Source organism: Pelodiscus sinensis, chromosome 5 (genome assembly GCF_049634645.1).
Source record: "Pelodiscus sinensis isolate JC-2024 chromosome 5, ASM4963464v1, whole genome shotgun sequence".
NCBI lineage: Eukaryota > Metazoa > Chordata > Testudines > Trionychidae > Pelodiscus > Pelodiscus sinensis.
In genome coordinates, this window is record NC_134715.1 from 122,350,546 (window position 1) to 122,364,571 (window position 14,026).

Below are 14,026 nucleotides of genomic sequence, written 5' to 3' on the forward strand. Positions count from 1 at the left end.
TTGCTTGAAATTAAGACTTCTAAATAAAAACAGCAACAAATAAGCCATCAGGATAATATTCATGTTAAGCATGTGAGGTTCCCTCTGCACAGAGCATCTGTATTGCAGTTTTGTTACCAGCAGGTATGTGTGCCCCTGAACTGGTGCATCACAATCTCAAATAAAAGTAAAAACAAAAACACATCTACTAGGCATCGTGCCTAATTCCATTAAAATGCCTCACAAGTGACTGAATATTGAGATAACTTGGCTCACAAACTTGTGCTCAAATAAAAATCAATAACTGGATCTCCTGTAACCCACAGTCCTAATCCCCTATATTCAGCTTTCCATCTTCAAGAGGCAGGAAATTCTATTCCTAAATTCATGGGCACAAGAACAAACCTTACCTTGCTCTGGGATGAAGTCGTACACATTCGATTGTGGGATTCATTTATTGTGCCCTACTAACTAACCTGAGATTCCAAGAGCTTTCTGCCCATCATCACCAGTCATAAAAGTTTTTCCGGATCAAAATTAGCCCTTCAATGACCTCTGAGGAAGCCCAATGTCCTCATGGGTTTGAACAGTTTTAAGGGACTGGAATTTAGAAAATAATTCTACTGAAGAGAAGAAAAGTAGCATCCAACGCCGCTGGCGCTAGAAAATTCCTTTTTGTCTGTGTAGCACTTGCCATCTTTTAATTTCAATGAATCTTTAGAATGGCTTTTGTTAAGGCAAACTTTATCTGCCTTATGAATTAGAACCTCCGAATGGAGTTTTATTTTGCTTATTTTATGGCCTCTTTATTATGTATCTTTTAAACTACATGGATTCCTGAGTGTCAGCAAGACAGCTATGCTGTAAAGAAAATGATGCCTCACAACTCTGAAACAAAACACTCTGCCTCTAACAACAGAGGCTCCACTTACCTTTTCATCTGAAATCCTTGCTACTAGAAAAGACAATTCACTGAAAACAAGGAAGTGGGACAGATTATTTCAAGATCCTAGATGACTGATCAAACATCTGTCTACCCTCAATATTTGTATAGCTCCAGTCTGTGATTGCAACAATTTTCAACCCATCATTATTACTTAAGTTCTGTAGCATTTGGTGGCCAAGGTTCACTGAAATAATTAGCTTGCTTTCTGATTCATCATGCTTTCCATTCTTTAAAGTCACATAAGTAATTTTCATTACAATTTCATAAACTAATGTCTTAATTACTTCTCAAAAGTAAAAAGGAACATTGCTTGCAAACAAAGTTACATTAGCTTGTAACAGAAGATAAATGCATACTAATAACATCAAATTGATTCAGTGTATAGTCTAGATCCAATCTATGAACGGTTTTTGCTACTTCCAGCAACAACACGTTTACAGTGTTTCATATACAAGTTCTCTGGCAAATCATGCTCAAGTGAGAGTCCCAAGAGATCCTGAGTTAAATTTATCAGAATAATTGCAAAATCCAAATGAGAGACCATCAATAAACACAGTTTTATGCCCTTTTATGTCTTCTCTTACAAAGGGATATATGTTCATACTGTATTTCTCAGGAAATAATCGATCCATCTTCTTCAGCAAAGAAGGTTTATATTCTCTTTACATGTGTTGGGATATGTTTGTCCTCTTTGAAACACTAAAACATAGAATTTCAGTGACACCAGCTAGTGCCTTAAGACTCTTAAGTAAAATAAGTTGTCATGGGATAAGAGGGTAGGTCCTCTCATGGATTGATAACTGGTTAAATAGGAAACAAAGGATGGGAATAAATGGTCAGTTTTCAAAATGGAGAGCGGTAACTAGTGGTGTCCCCCAGGGATCCCTACTGGGACCAATCCTATTCAACATATTGATAAATGATCCTGAGAAAGGGGTAATCACTGAGATGGCAAAAATTGCAGATGATACCAAACTGCTCAAGATAGTTAAGTCCAAAGCAGACTGTGAAGAGATTCAAAGGATCTCACAAAAGTAGATGAGTGGGCAGCAAGAAGGCTGATGAAATTCAGTGTTGATAAATGAAAAGTAATGCACACTAGAAAACAATCCCACTTATACATGTAAAATGATGGGGACTAAATTAGCTGTTACCACTCAAGAGCAAGATCTTGGAGTCATTGTGGATAGTTCTCTGAAAACATCCACTCAGTGAGTAGCGGCAGTCAAAAAAAGCAAACAATGTCGGGAATCATGAAGGGTACGTCTACACTACACCATTATTTTGAAATATCTAGTTTTGAAATAAGGTATTTTGAAATAATGCGTCTACACACAAAATGCATTTCGAAATATCATTTGGCTATTTCAAAATAGCATGTCCACACTTAGTGGATGCTGAATTGCATTTAAGGCCGGCCAGAACCAGGTCCAGCGGGGCATCAGGTCAGGAGTTACTTTGTGTGGCTGCTGCCTGAGGCTATCTGAGGCCTGTGCTTAAAGGGACACCCTCTCTCCCCCCCAAGACAGTCAGTTCTCAGGTTTCCCTGCTTGCTTGCCTTCCTTGATGAGGGACAGCAAAGCATTTTCGTCTCTGCGTGCTCTGGTTGCCCTCACTCAGGACACCACAGCACTCTGCAACATAGAGCCAGAGCTGCCCCTGGGCACTCTGGTGCTTCTCGTGGATACGTTGCTGCGAGCCTGGCTGCACTTTCTGAAGGCTGTCATCCAAGGAGCCCATCGGGGGGCTGTCAGTATCCAGGAGACCCTGCGGGAGAGCTTCCACCCTGAGGAGCACTAAGAGCCTCCCTGGTCTGCCCCACTGGCGGCTTGTGCCTCATTCCTCCCTCAAATCCTTCCACCTAACCCACCCTAACCCCCCTTCCTGATGTAAAATAAGATGCATGTATTTTCATGAACACAACTCAATTTAACAAAACTGGGGGTGGAATGAAACTCTGGTGAGACTGGAGAAAGGAGGTGGGAGGGGAAGGAGACAGGGTGGGAGAGGGGAGGGGGAAACCTGGGAGGAGGGAGCTGGAAGGGGGAAGCAAGGGAAGAAGGGGGAGGGGAAGCTCAGGGTCTCACTAGATCAACTTGATTTTCATGCGAACCTCCTCCTGGGTTCGCATGTAGCCTTTGGTGGCCAGGCTGGCAGCTATCCTGCCATAGACAGTCACATTCCCCCATCTAGTGTGGAGATCATGGACGTGGGGACATCTCCCCAAACCTGAATAAGGTTCGTGGTCTCCACCCTGGACCAGGAAGGTGCGCACCTTCTCCAGGCCCTGGCAGGCTCCTGGGAGCTGGAAGACTGCTCCTGGGGAGGGGTGGAGGGCTGGCTGCCAGTGGCTTGCTGGTTCATGTTTTGGGGCCATTGGGTCAGGGGCAGTAACTGCTGCCTCTGGGCTGGCAGGCTTGGAGCTGGCACAGGCACTGTGGCCAGAGTCTACCCCTTTAAGGGCTCCAGGGAGGGGGAGAGGGAGATGAGTGTTCTTGGTTGAAGCCAGAGTGGCCACCAGGGCACCCTGGGAAGGGCTGGAGGCCCCCTATATCTAAATAAGTGTCTACACAGCACTTATTTCAAAATTGGCGTTATTCCTTGTGGAATGAGGTTTACCAATTTCAAAATAAGCCCTCCGCTATTTTGATTTAATTTTGAAATAGTGGTTGTGTTGTGTAGACACTAGGAAAGTTATTTCAAAATAACAGCTGTTACTTCGAATTAACTTTGATGTGTAGACATACCCTAAGAAAGGAATAGAGAAGAACAGAGAGAATATCTTATTGCTTCTATACCAATCTATAGAACACCCACATCTTGAATACTGAATGTAGATGTGGTTGCCTCACCTCAAAAAAAAGGTATCTTGGCATTGTAAAAAATTCAGGAAAGGGCACCAAAAATGATTATGGGGATGAAATGGCCAACGCTTTACCTCAGGGATCATCTATGTTCAGGCCCAGCAGCCAGCCAAAAGCTCTCTCTCACTCTCTTGGTCCCTGCCAGCACTGAGCTGTCTCTGGTGCTGCAACTCCCTTCCGCCAGCCAAGAACACCATCTGTAGAGCCCTGCGTGGACACAAAATTTTAATCCGGATCTGCTCTGTGAACCACATAAATAGTCCATGGATATCTGCAGATTTGTAGGGCACTATCTGCACTCCTCTGGCTCCAGTAAAGTATTGACTCTGGTCTGCATTGCTGTTCTTTTGATACTAGCCTGCAACCCTCTGATTGGCTAGTCCCTTGCAGCCTTCCCTGATTGGTTGCTTCCTCTACAGTTTTTTTAGGGCACTTGGGATGACCCCCCTGCTTCTTTCTAGAGATGTGCGTGACAGGATCCTGGAGGCCGCCAGAAGTGGTTTTCATGGACTAGTCCATCCAGTCATAGATGTGTATTAATAATCAGGACCAGAATGAAAAGGAGATGTTGCATTATATATAAAAAATAAAGGGGAAAAGGAAAAAAAAACCAAGGGTGACATCATAGTAACGGTTTACTATACATCAACAAATCAAGGGGAACAAGTCAACAAGCAACAGAAAGGTCCAAAAACACTTAGCAGCAATGAGGAACTTTAACTACCCAGACATCTGCTGGGCAAGTAATATGGCAAAACACAAAATGTGCAATAAGTACATTGGAATGTATTGGCCACAACTACTTGTTTCAGAAAGAAATTGGAGGGCAGTCATTTTAGGCTTAATATCACGAACAGGGATGAATTGGTTACAAAACTGAAGATGGAAGGCAATGTGGCTGAAAGAGACCATGGAAGGATAGATTTCTTGAGTCTAAAAAGAAAGAGAAAGCAGCAGAAAAAGAACACTGGATTTCAAAGAAGCAGACTTTAACACCTGCTAGGTAAGGGCCTATCAGTTAGAACTCCATGTAAGCGTGAAGGCTTGTCTCTTTCACCAAAAGATGACCCAATAAAAGATTACCTCACCCACCTTGTGTCTTATATCCCATGACCAAAATGGCCACAGTGGCAGGATCATCCAGGCTCAGAAAAACGTTGCCTCTTGGCTGAGCCAGCAGGAAGCAGTTCTGTATCTGTGCATCAGGCAACTGCATTCTGTATTGTAATGTGCCACATAGCTATGGATGCATGGCTATTAACTGATGGTCTATTAAAAAATATGCATATATCTCTTTAAACAAAGGAATAAGTTACTAGAGAAACACTTTGCATACCACAAGTTTTTGCAGAATACATCTGCCCTTTTAAAAAAAAGAAAAAAAGAAAAGAAAAAGGGGGGTTAGCTTGCTCTTGGAAATTCTGCCTAAAGGAAAACTGCTCTAATAATTTATTACTTGTTATCTGGAAGGAGGAGGTTACTCACCTTTAGCAGTAACTAACGTTCTTCAAGATGAGCGTCCCTGTGGGTGCTCCACAGCAGGTGTTGATGCATCCTAGCACTGCAGTCCAGAATCTTCAAAGCAGTGCCTTGGGGGGCTGCACATGGGTGGCAGCAGGCCACGCGAGTGCCAGGTGGTGCAACCATGCATGTACAGACACCCTCCCCCTCAGTTCTTCCTCCACATGGAAACCTGGCCGGTGGGGGGAAAAAACCCGTTCCAAAGTATAGGGGAGGAAGGATAGAGGAGAACCCACAGGTTTCTCTTGTTTCATCTTGAAGAATGTCAGTTACTGCTAAAGGTGAGTAACATCCTCTGAGAGAGAGATGTTCCCCCTGTGGGTGCTCCACAGCAAGTGACTGCAAAGCAATATGTCCTAAGGAAGCAGGGACTTTGGATCTGGCAGGTAAGCTGTAGACAGCACCGCCTTGGAGGCCCTCGTTGAAGAGAGAGGTTCATGAGAAAGTGCCTAGTGCTTCACAAACATTTGGTCAGAAGCCCATGTAACTGCAGGACATATGTCCTCAAGAGGGACCTTGCGGATGGAGGTAGGTGTAATGAGAGGATTGTGATGGTAGTATATGGCTATGCAGTCAGAAATCCAGTGAGATAGTCTTGGAGGATATCTGTTGCCCTTCTTTGCATTCTACAATGGATATGAAAAGTCTGGGCAAAGCCCTAAAAGGTCTTGTTCTGTGAATGCAAAATGAGAGAGCCGTGGGACATCTAGTATTTACTTCCTTGCTTTGAAAGTACTGGCATGAGGTTCAGGGGAAAATACAGGTAGGCAAATCTGATTTATGTGGCAGGAAGAGCGTACCTTGAAGAGAAATTTGGGGCGGGTACATAGTGTGACTTTGTCTTTCAAAAAGATGGTGTACGGAGGATCCACCATCGGGGCTGCCATTTCTCCCATCCACCTGGCGGATGTAATTGCAACCAAAAATGTGGTCTTCATAGAGAGATGAAGAAGGGAACAAGTGGCCATTGGCTCAAATAGAGGATTGGTGAGCATGTTGAGAATAAGATGAAGGTTCCATGGCTCCCTTGGTGGAGTTACATCAGGGTATGATGACTGTAAGCCCTTCGTGAAGCATTTTGTCATTGAATGGGCAAAAATTGTACTATCATCTATGTTTGAATGGAACATGGTTATAGCAGGTAGGTGCACCCTAACAGAAGTGATGGAAAGGTTGGACTGCGTTAAGTGCTGGAGGTAGTCAAGTATAACAGGTAATGGAGCAATCTCAGGAGAGAGGATACGTGGGATGGCCCAATAAACCAAGTGTGTCCACATGTCAGAATACGTTTTCCTAGTTGAGGCAACAAGACTGTGTAAGAGTACATTGCATATTTGTTTGGAACATTGTAATTCTATGCCCAAAAGCCATTCAGGTACCAAGCCTTTAGGTGGAGTCTGAGGAAACACTGGTGTTGTGTCTGAATGCCTAGTTGATATAACCGCCTGGGGTTGCGTGGCAGGGAAATTGGCAGAAACAGTGCCATTCAGCTGAGGAAAGGGAACCAGGATTGTCTGGGCCTGCATGGAGCTATTAGAATGACTCTGGCCCTGTCCCTCCTTATCTTGAGTATCCTGCAGAGGAGGGAAATGAGAGGGAAGGTGCAGAACATGCAACTGTTTCATTTAATGATAAGAACATTTAGAGTGAGCTTTTGCTTATGCCCACGCTGGAGCAGTACAGGAGACATTTTCTGTTGGCGCTTGTTGCAAAAAGGTCTACCATAGGGCGACCCCAGTGCATAAAAATCACATCCAGTGTCTGCTGATCTACCTGCCACTCATGCTGTTGAGGTAGCAATCTGCTTAATGCATCAGCTGTGGTATTCAATGTGCCTGGTAGATAATACGCACTGACAGTGATGGCATAGGAAAGGCAGAGTCCCTGGGAACAGGCTCCTCCCTGTCTGTTTATATAAAACATGCTGGCGACATTGTTGGTATATATATATTGACATGCTTGTATGCTATTACCAGAAGGAAGTGTTGGCAGGCTAGTCTCACAGCTCTTAATTCTAATACATTTATGTGGAGAGCCCCTTCCTCTGGTGTCCAGAGACCTTGTGTTGTTAGCTTTCCCATGTGCAGCCCCCAGCCCACGAGGGAGGCATCTGTTGTGATGATAGAGGGCTCTGGTGGTTGAAACAGAATTCCTGTGCATAGGTTCTGTGTCTTTGTGCACCACAGTAGTGTTTTTTTTACTGTAGGCCAGAAAGACTTGGTAAGGGGATGATAGTTTGCTCTGTAAACCAGGCTAAGCCAACCCTGTAGACACCTCGTGAACAGACATGTATTGGAGATCACTGGACTGCATGCTGCCATGTGGCCAAGCAACTGAAGGCAACTATGTGCCATTATCTGCGGCATCATGTGCAGCTTTTGGACCAGGTCCCTGATCTTCTCAAATCTTTCGGTGGGCAAGGAAGCTAGTTGAGTTGATCCTCTAAAGATTGTACGGACTGCACCAGTGTGAGTGTGACTGTTTCGTTTATCATCAGTAGGCCCAAAGAGTGGAAGCAAGTTGTAACTAACTGAGTCTCATGATGGGAGCGTGCCTGTGAGCTGGACTTGATAAGGCGGTGTAACGTTTCGCCCCATCCAAAGGGGAATATGTCACATTTCGCCCTGTCCAACGGGCCCTATCTCTGCACCTTGCTCTGTCTGTCCAAATTGGCTCTCCGGTTACCAACCGGGGCAGAGGGGACCTGGGCCCACCCCCTCTCCAGATCCCAGCCCAGGACCCTAAGGGTAGGCATTCAAAACGCACCGCCCGACCGGGGGTAGGGGGAGGCCTACGCCCGCAACTCACCGGTTCCCGGGGATTTCCGACCCTGTCCTGGGCTGCTTCCTCCAACCCCTTTGGTTCCGACCTGCCTTGATCAGTTCAGTAGGGTGCCAGGCGAGACTCACCCTCTCTAGTCGAGGGGGTCTTCTGCTGCCAGTCCCGCAGAGTTCCTGGCCGGCTGCACCTGCCGCCGCACCGCTCAGCAAGGTCTCCGCCTCTCCTCCCCGAGCTCACGGCCGCCTGGCTTTTGAACCCAGCGCTCCTGGCCTGGGACGCCAGCGCCTGTGCCCTGGGATGCCGGGTCCTCCCCAGAGTCGGGCGCGGTGGAGGCTCCCGTGCCTGCACCGGCCGCCGCCGCCAAGCAGGCTCGGTAGAGCTGCTCGGGCTTCCTGGCGGCTGCGCCCCATGGCACCCAAGTGCAGGGTGTGGGGTTAGGGCATGTGATCCCCACCGCCCCGTCACAGGCGGTCATTGAGATAATGAAAAATAATGACATTGAGTTTCCTTTGGTAGGTGATGACTATTGCAAGTATTTTGGAAAAGATCCTAGGTGCCATGAAGAGTCCAAATGGCAGGATAGCATTGGTAGTGGCATTTACCTAGCACAAAACAGAGAATACACCTATGAGCAGGATGAATGTGCACACAAAAACAGGCATCCTGTAAGTCAAGAGATGAAAACTAGTCATCAGGCTACAGAACAGGACTGATTGTATTGAGCATTACCATCTTGAACTTTTGCCTTTTTACAAATTTGTTAAGGGCTCTAAGGTCTAAAATGGGTCACCATCCACCATTCTTCTTTTGAGGGAGGAAGCAGTGTGAGTAGAATCCAGTCCCCTCGTATCCCTGTGGGACTAGCTCTATAGTGCCAAGTCTAAGAAGATGGTCAACTTCATGTTGTGGGATATTGTCATGAGATTGGTCCCAGAAGAGCATGGGGAAGGGGAACAGAGATAAATGGGATGGTATATCCTGAACTGATTGATTGAAGAACTCATTTGTCTGCCATGCTGTGTAAAAAGGGCAGAAGATGATGGTTGAATGGTTTCTTAGAAGTTAGTAGCTCTGAAGCAAGTGAAAGTGTTTTCCGTACCTCAGCTGAGGCCTCAAATTTGTTTATTTTGCTGAGACGGCTGATTTGCAGTGCTAGTCTGATTGTACCTACACTGCTGCCTGCCCCAACCCCGTTGTTGATGAGGCTAGTGTTCCTGTCTCTGCTGGTGGTAAGTATATGAGGGATACCTGGGTCTTGGGAAGGGTTGGTATCTAAATCGTCACCTTCTATTTGCAGATATGTGAATTCCCAAGGAATATACTGTGGCTCGAGTCCTTCATGGAATGGAGGACTTTGTTGAAAAGAGCTTCTTGCCCTCAAAGGGAAGGTCCTGCACTGCAGACTATATATCCCTTAGGAAAGCTGAGGAGTTAAACCAGGAGGCTCAGCTTATAAAAACTGCCCTGGCTGTCGCCCCAGTGGCCATGTCAGCAGCATCTAGGGTAGCTTGTAATGCTGTACGTGAAATTGCATGTCCTTTGGAGATCACCGCTTTAAATTGCTGTTTCTTTGACTCCAGTATATCGTCAATAAAAATATTGAACTTCAACTAGTTGTTGAAATCGTATTTGCTAAGCAACGTGGCATAGTTAGCAACTCACAACTGAAGTGTGGAAGACCTAAAGATATTTCTCCAAAAGAAGACTAGTCACTTGCTATCCCTGTCAGCTGAGGTGGACCGGGGCTGGTGGTGTTTATTTCTCTGGTGTGAAACCTCGACTACCAGCAAATTAGGCAGCAGAAAATCGGATCCCTTAGGGGGAACCTAATATTTTCTATCAGCCCATTTGCAGGTGGGCAGTATAGTTGTGGGAGTCTGCCAGATCATATTTGCAGGGTCCCTAAACACAGGATTTATAGGGAGTACGACCTTGGCTGTAGGAATGGCCTGTAGAATGTTGGTACGCTTGAGTTGGGTTTCAGAGACCTCCTCCATTGCAACATTGAGATCCGCTGCCATCCTTTTGGAGATCTTATGAAAGGATGTGAAGTCGTCCGCCGCAGTCAGAGGTGATGGCATTACTGCTTTGTCCAGTGAAGGTGATGAATTGGTGTCAGCAGAATTATCTGGCCCTGATTAATGGTTTTGCAGATCTGGTGCATCCTCTGAGGAGATGGAGACTGGAATCAAGGGGAATCATAGAATCCTAGAACTGGAAGGGACCTCGAGAGATCATGAAGTCCAGTACTCTGTCCTCACGAAGGACCAAGCATGGTCTATAACATCCCTGATAGATGTCTGTCTAACCTGCTCTTGAATATTTTCAGGGAAGGCATGGGCTGTTTATCTGTCTTTTTACTATGTTTCCTTTTATACACATATTCCCAAGGGCTCCAGTACAGCCACTGTGCACCATATGGCATGAGTGCTGGCATCCAGGGATGCGGGCCCTGGGCAGGAATTGCTGCCCCCATTCAGTGCCTAAAGGTAGGATGTGAGGAAGGTACCACGGTCCTGTTGTCAGGTGAGAGCTGGGGTGAGAAAGACAATTCCTCTGCATCCGCCTCTTCTCTAGTTGATAGCATAGGGAAAGAGATATGTCTTAGTGCCGCTGTGGCTGATAGTGTATCAGTGCTGAGAAACAGATATTTCAATTAAAATATATATTTTAAATGGGCAAACTAGTGCCCTCTTTAAAAAAGCAATTTAGAGTAAATTATGGGTCTAAATACTTGAACATTGAACAGATCTTGTATATCATGTTTTGCCTTTTTCAGGTGCTGAAAAATAACCACCTACCACCATTCAAAGTTGAAAAATTAACTAAGTTCTAGTCACCACAGTCAAAACATATCTAGTAACAATGAAAAAAAGCACAGAGATTGAACTGATACGGATTGTGCAAAGTTTTTTCACAACTGACAAAGCATGCGGACTACAGTTTAAGCCCACATTAAAGCATCTTGTAGAGCTGATAAATGGAAATTCTCAAAGGACGCTATTGATTGCTTTCATAACACTTTCATTCTATTAAGTTCACATTTTCATATTCTTACATCGTAACAGTGTGAAGTCTTGATGAACTAACAGTTGATGCACAACAAACCTTTTAGGAAATAGTGCTTTAAAAATACTTTAGTGAAATACTGTCCACATATACATATTGAACTTTCCCCAAATCGTTTCATAGTTCAGTAACATTGAATGGAATTAAGATAGCTATTTGTTCAATATAACATGTTGGTCCCCTTATAGTTAAAATGAAAATAAGCTATCTGTAAAAAAAAATTTACATTAGTAATTTTTCAAGTAAACAACTTGATTGATAAAGAAATAGAAAAACATGGACTAAAAACGTATTGCTGTTTAAAAGGTTAGTTTGTTCCAAGTTACAAGGTTAATATTATTGCTGTTTCACAAATGAACACGTGATTTCGGATTATTCACTTTAGGGGATGAGGGTGCTCAGAAAAGATAAGGCTCATAACCACTATCTTCAATGTTATATTTTGTGAAGTGGCATTGTTTTATTCTCTCTCCACGACTATAGCCAATGCAACTATTGCATTCATGCATTTGACCTCTTCATGGCAAGTATGAATACTACATTTCATCCCCACATCCTATATTCTTGATGCAATTTAATCTAATCCTAATTTACATTAGGCATATTTTTAATCTTGCCATAAGATAAAGCAACTAGTAAGAGTTTGTGACCTGAAAGTCAAAGGGACTCCTGTAATTCATGTAACTATTTCATCTATTCACTTCTATCAACTTTCTGATAAGATTTCTTATTCAAATAAAGCATTTTTCATTCACTCTGAATAATGGAGCAGCACTCAAAAGTAATTAGTAGTCCAATAACCACCACTTTGTTCTTTACAAATTTGAACAGTTCAGACTTACTCACAAGTCTGCAGTTCCACTTCCTTTGCATTGCATTGATTCCCAGTCATTAGAAAATACATTTATACAGGAACTTTTAAAAAGCAATCTATACTTAGACATTATACAGTGTTAGTAAAGCACACTAATTCCTTAAAGGCAACTTCTTCTTAAGTTATTTGTGCACACACAGTTGCCTGTGTTAGGTGGTGCGCAAATCAAACAATTTCACTCTTTCCCTCCCGGTTAAGCAAACACCATATTCGCAAGGGCCACTAGCAACTTAAACTGTATTTTAGTCTGAATTTTTATTTTACATACTATTGTTGCAAGTTAATACCTACTGTACTGTGAAGGAGATTAAATAAAATACTTCAGCTTTTATTTTGTCTGTAGTCACTTTCACTGTGATTACTATATAGTGAGCTTCCATTTCGTTTGTGGGTCCTTTCAAACAGCAGCACAGAGTAAAACATTTTTATAAATTAGCAAAAGAGCACGCTCTACTTTTTAACTTCCTCCTTAAAAAGGACTGGAATTCATGTTGATGCTGTTCCTTTAACAGTGATGCTTAAACTTTTTTTTCTGACCTAGCCATATTATAAACCACTGTTCAGGAGGCAGAAAGGGGAAAGAGAAAAGTTTAGTCTTAGATAGATTTAGCCTATAGGAAATGTCTATTTATAATATGGTTAGACTCAAACGTGTCAAGTGGTTAAGCAGCCAGAATTCTTATCCTAAAGCATTTACACTGGTCAATGATTTAAATACCAGGCATGATTAGATGTGGCCTTAATGAATGCACTGTTCAGATCCATTGCCACATCAGTTTTGTTCTTTCCTGCCCTTTGCCCCCCAGCCCTGCCCTAAAGTAGGTATCAGTACAGAAAGGGAGTAGCTTAAGTATCTGTAGACTGTTACACAAGTGAATGATCTACCACAAACAATTGCGAAGCTGCAAGCAACGAAGCAAAATCAGGTGGAAAAACCCACTTCGTTTTTCTTTGTATATACAAAGAGGAATCACATACTGACAAATGGACCCACAAATGCAACACCTCTTCAGTGGGAAAAATGTTCTTCTCCCTGGATTAGGTAACACACCTAGGACCATGAGTGACCTACACATATAAAACTTTTAAATTTTCAGGTTTCTTCAGACAGCTTAAAACAATACTTTAAATAAATTTTCCAAATTCAAAACTGTATTGTTAATTATCCACAACAGTGTGCAAGGTAAAAACCTGGCCTCAAAATAAATAAAAACAAAACAAAAACAAATACAACTGACTTTAAAAAGCAACAGAAATACAAACAGGGATTCTTCAGTCTTTGTAGGATGAGAGCACTGAAAGGGCCATTGCTGGAAAGGCTGCGGGAACCTCTAATCCAGTCCGTGCTCTCAGTTCCAGTCATTAGCTTGGTTTTTTGCAGAATTCACACTGTATTCCTCCACTGAGGTCTTTCACAACCCCTTCTTCTATCAGTTTTTGTAGGAATTTTGTTTCAGTTGTCACATTATGCATAGTTTGTCCATTCATTTCAGCCATGCAGACACTGTCATAGTAATGCAAAGGTGTGTTGGGTTGACTGAGGTCATATCCAAATCCTGCTAAACTCACTTCATCACATAAATGTGTGGCCAGAACAACAGCAGTGACCCCAATTGTGGGGACATTCTAAAAAGAAAAACAAATATTTACAATATAACATCTCCCTCCTTTATTAGTTTTTACAGAATCTGAAATGTAGGAGTGGAAGAGAGCTCCAGAAGTCACTCTGAGGCAAGACAAAAAACAATTAGACCACCTCTGTCATGTTTGACTAATCTCATCTTAGAAACCACCCATGACAGGGGTACTAAAACCTCCCTTGGAATCCTCTACAAGTATTTACTCATCCTTATAGTTAGGAAAAAAAAATCTAAAAGCTAGCATAAATCTCCCTTGCTGCAGTTTAAGTAAATTACTTTGTGTGCACATGGAAAACAACTGATCACTGTCCTCTTTATAACAGCTCTTTATACTGCACTTGAAGACTTCTCT

The 14,026-nt window shown here is 43.3% G+C and overlaps 1 protein-coding gene across 7 annotated transcripts in view; it reads right to left on the reverse strand.

Annotated features, from left to right (window-relative positions):
• Positions 1–10,983: 10,983 nt before the first annotated feature.
• The window catches only part of ST3GAL5 (ST3 beta-galactoside alpha-2,3-sialyltransferase 5), a 44,151-nt gene continuing 41,108 nt past the window's right edge, over positions 10,984–14,026 (reverse strand). For all 7 annotated transcript variants that reach the window (XM_075930937.1, XM_075930941.1, XM_075930935.1 and 4 more), the window contains one exon: positions 10,984–13,660. In XM_075930937.1, coding sequence (XP_075787052.1) covers positions 13,397–13,660 — 264 coding nt within the window. In that variant the 3' untranslated portion in view covers positions 10,984–13,396. The remainder of the gene's footprint in view (positions 13,661–14,026) is intronic.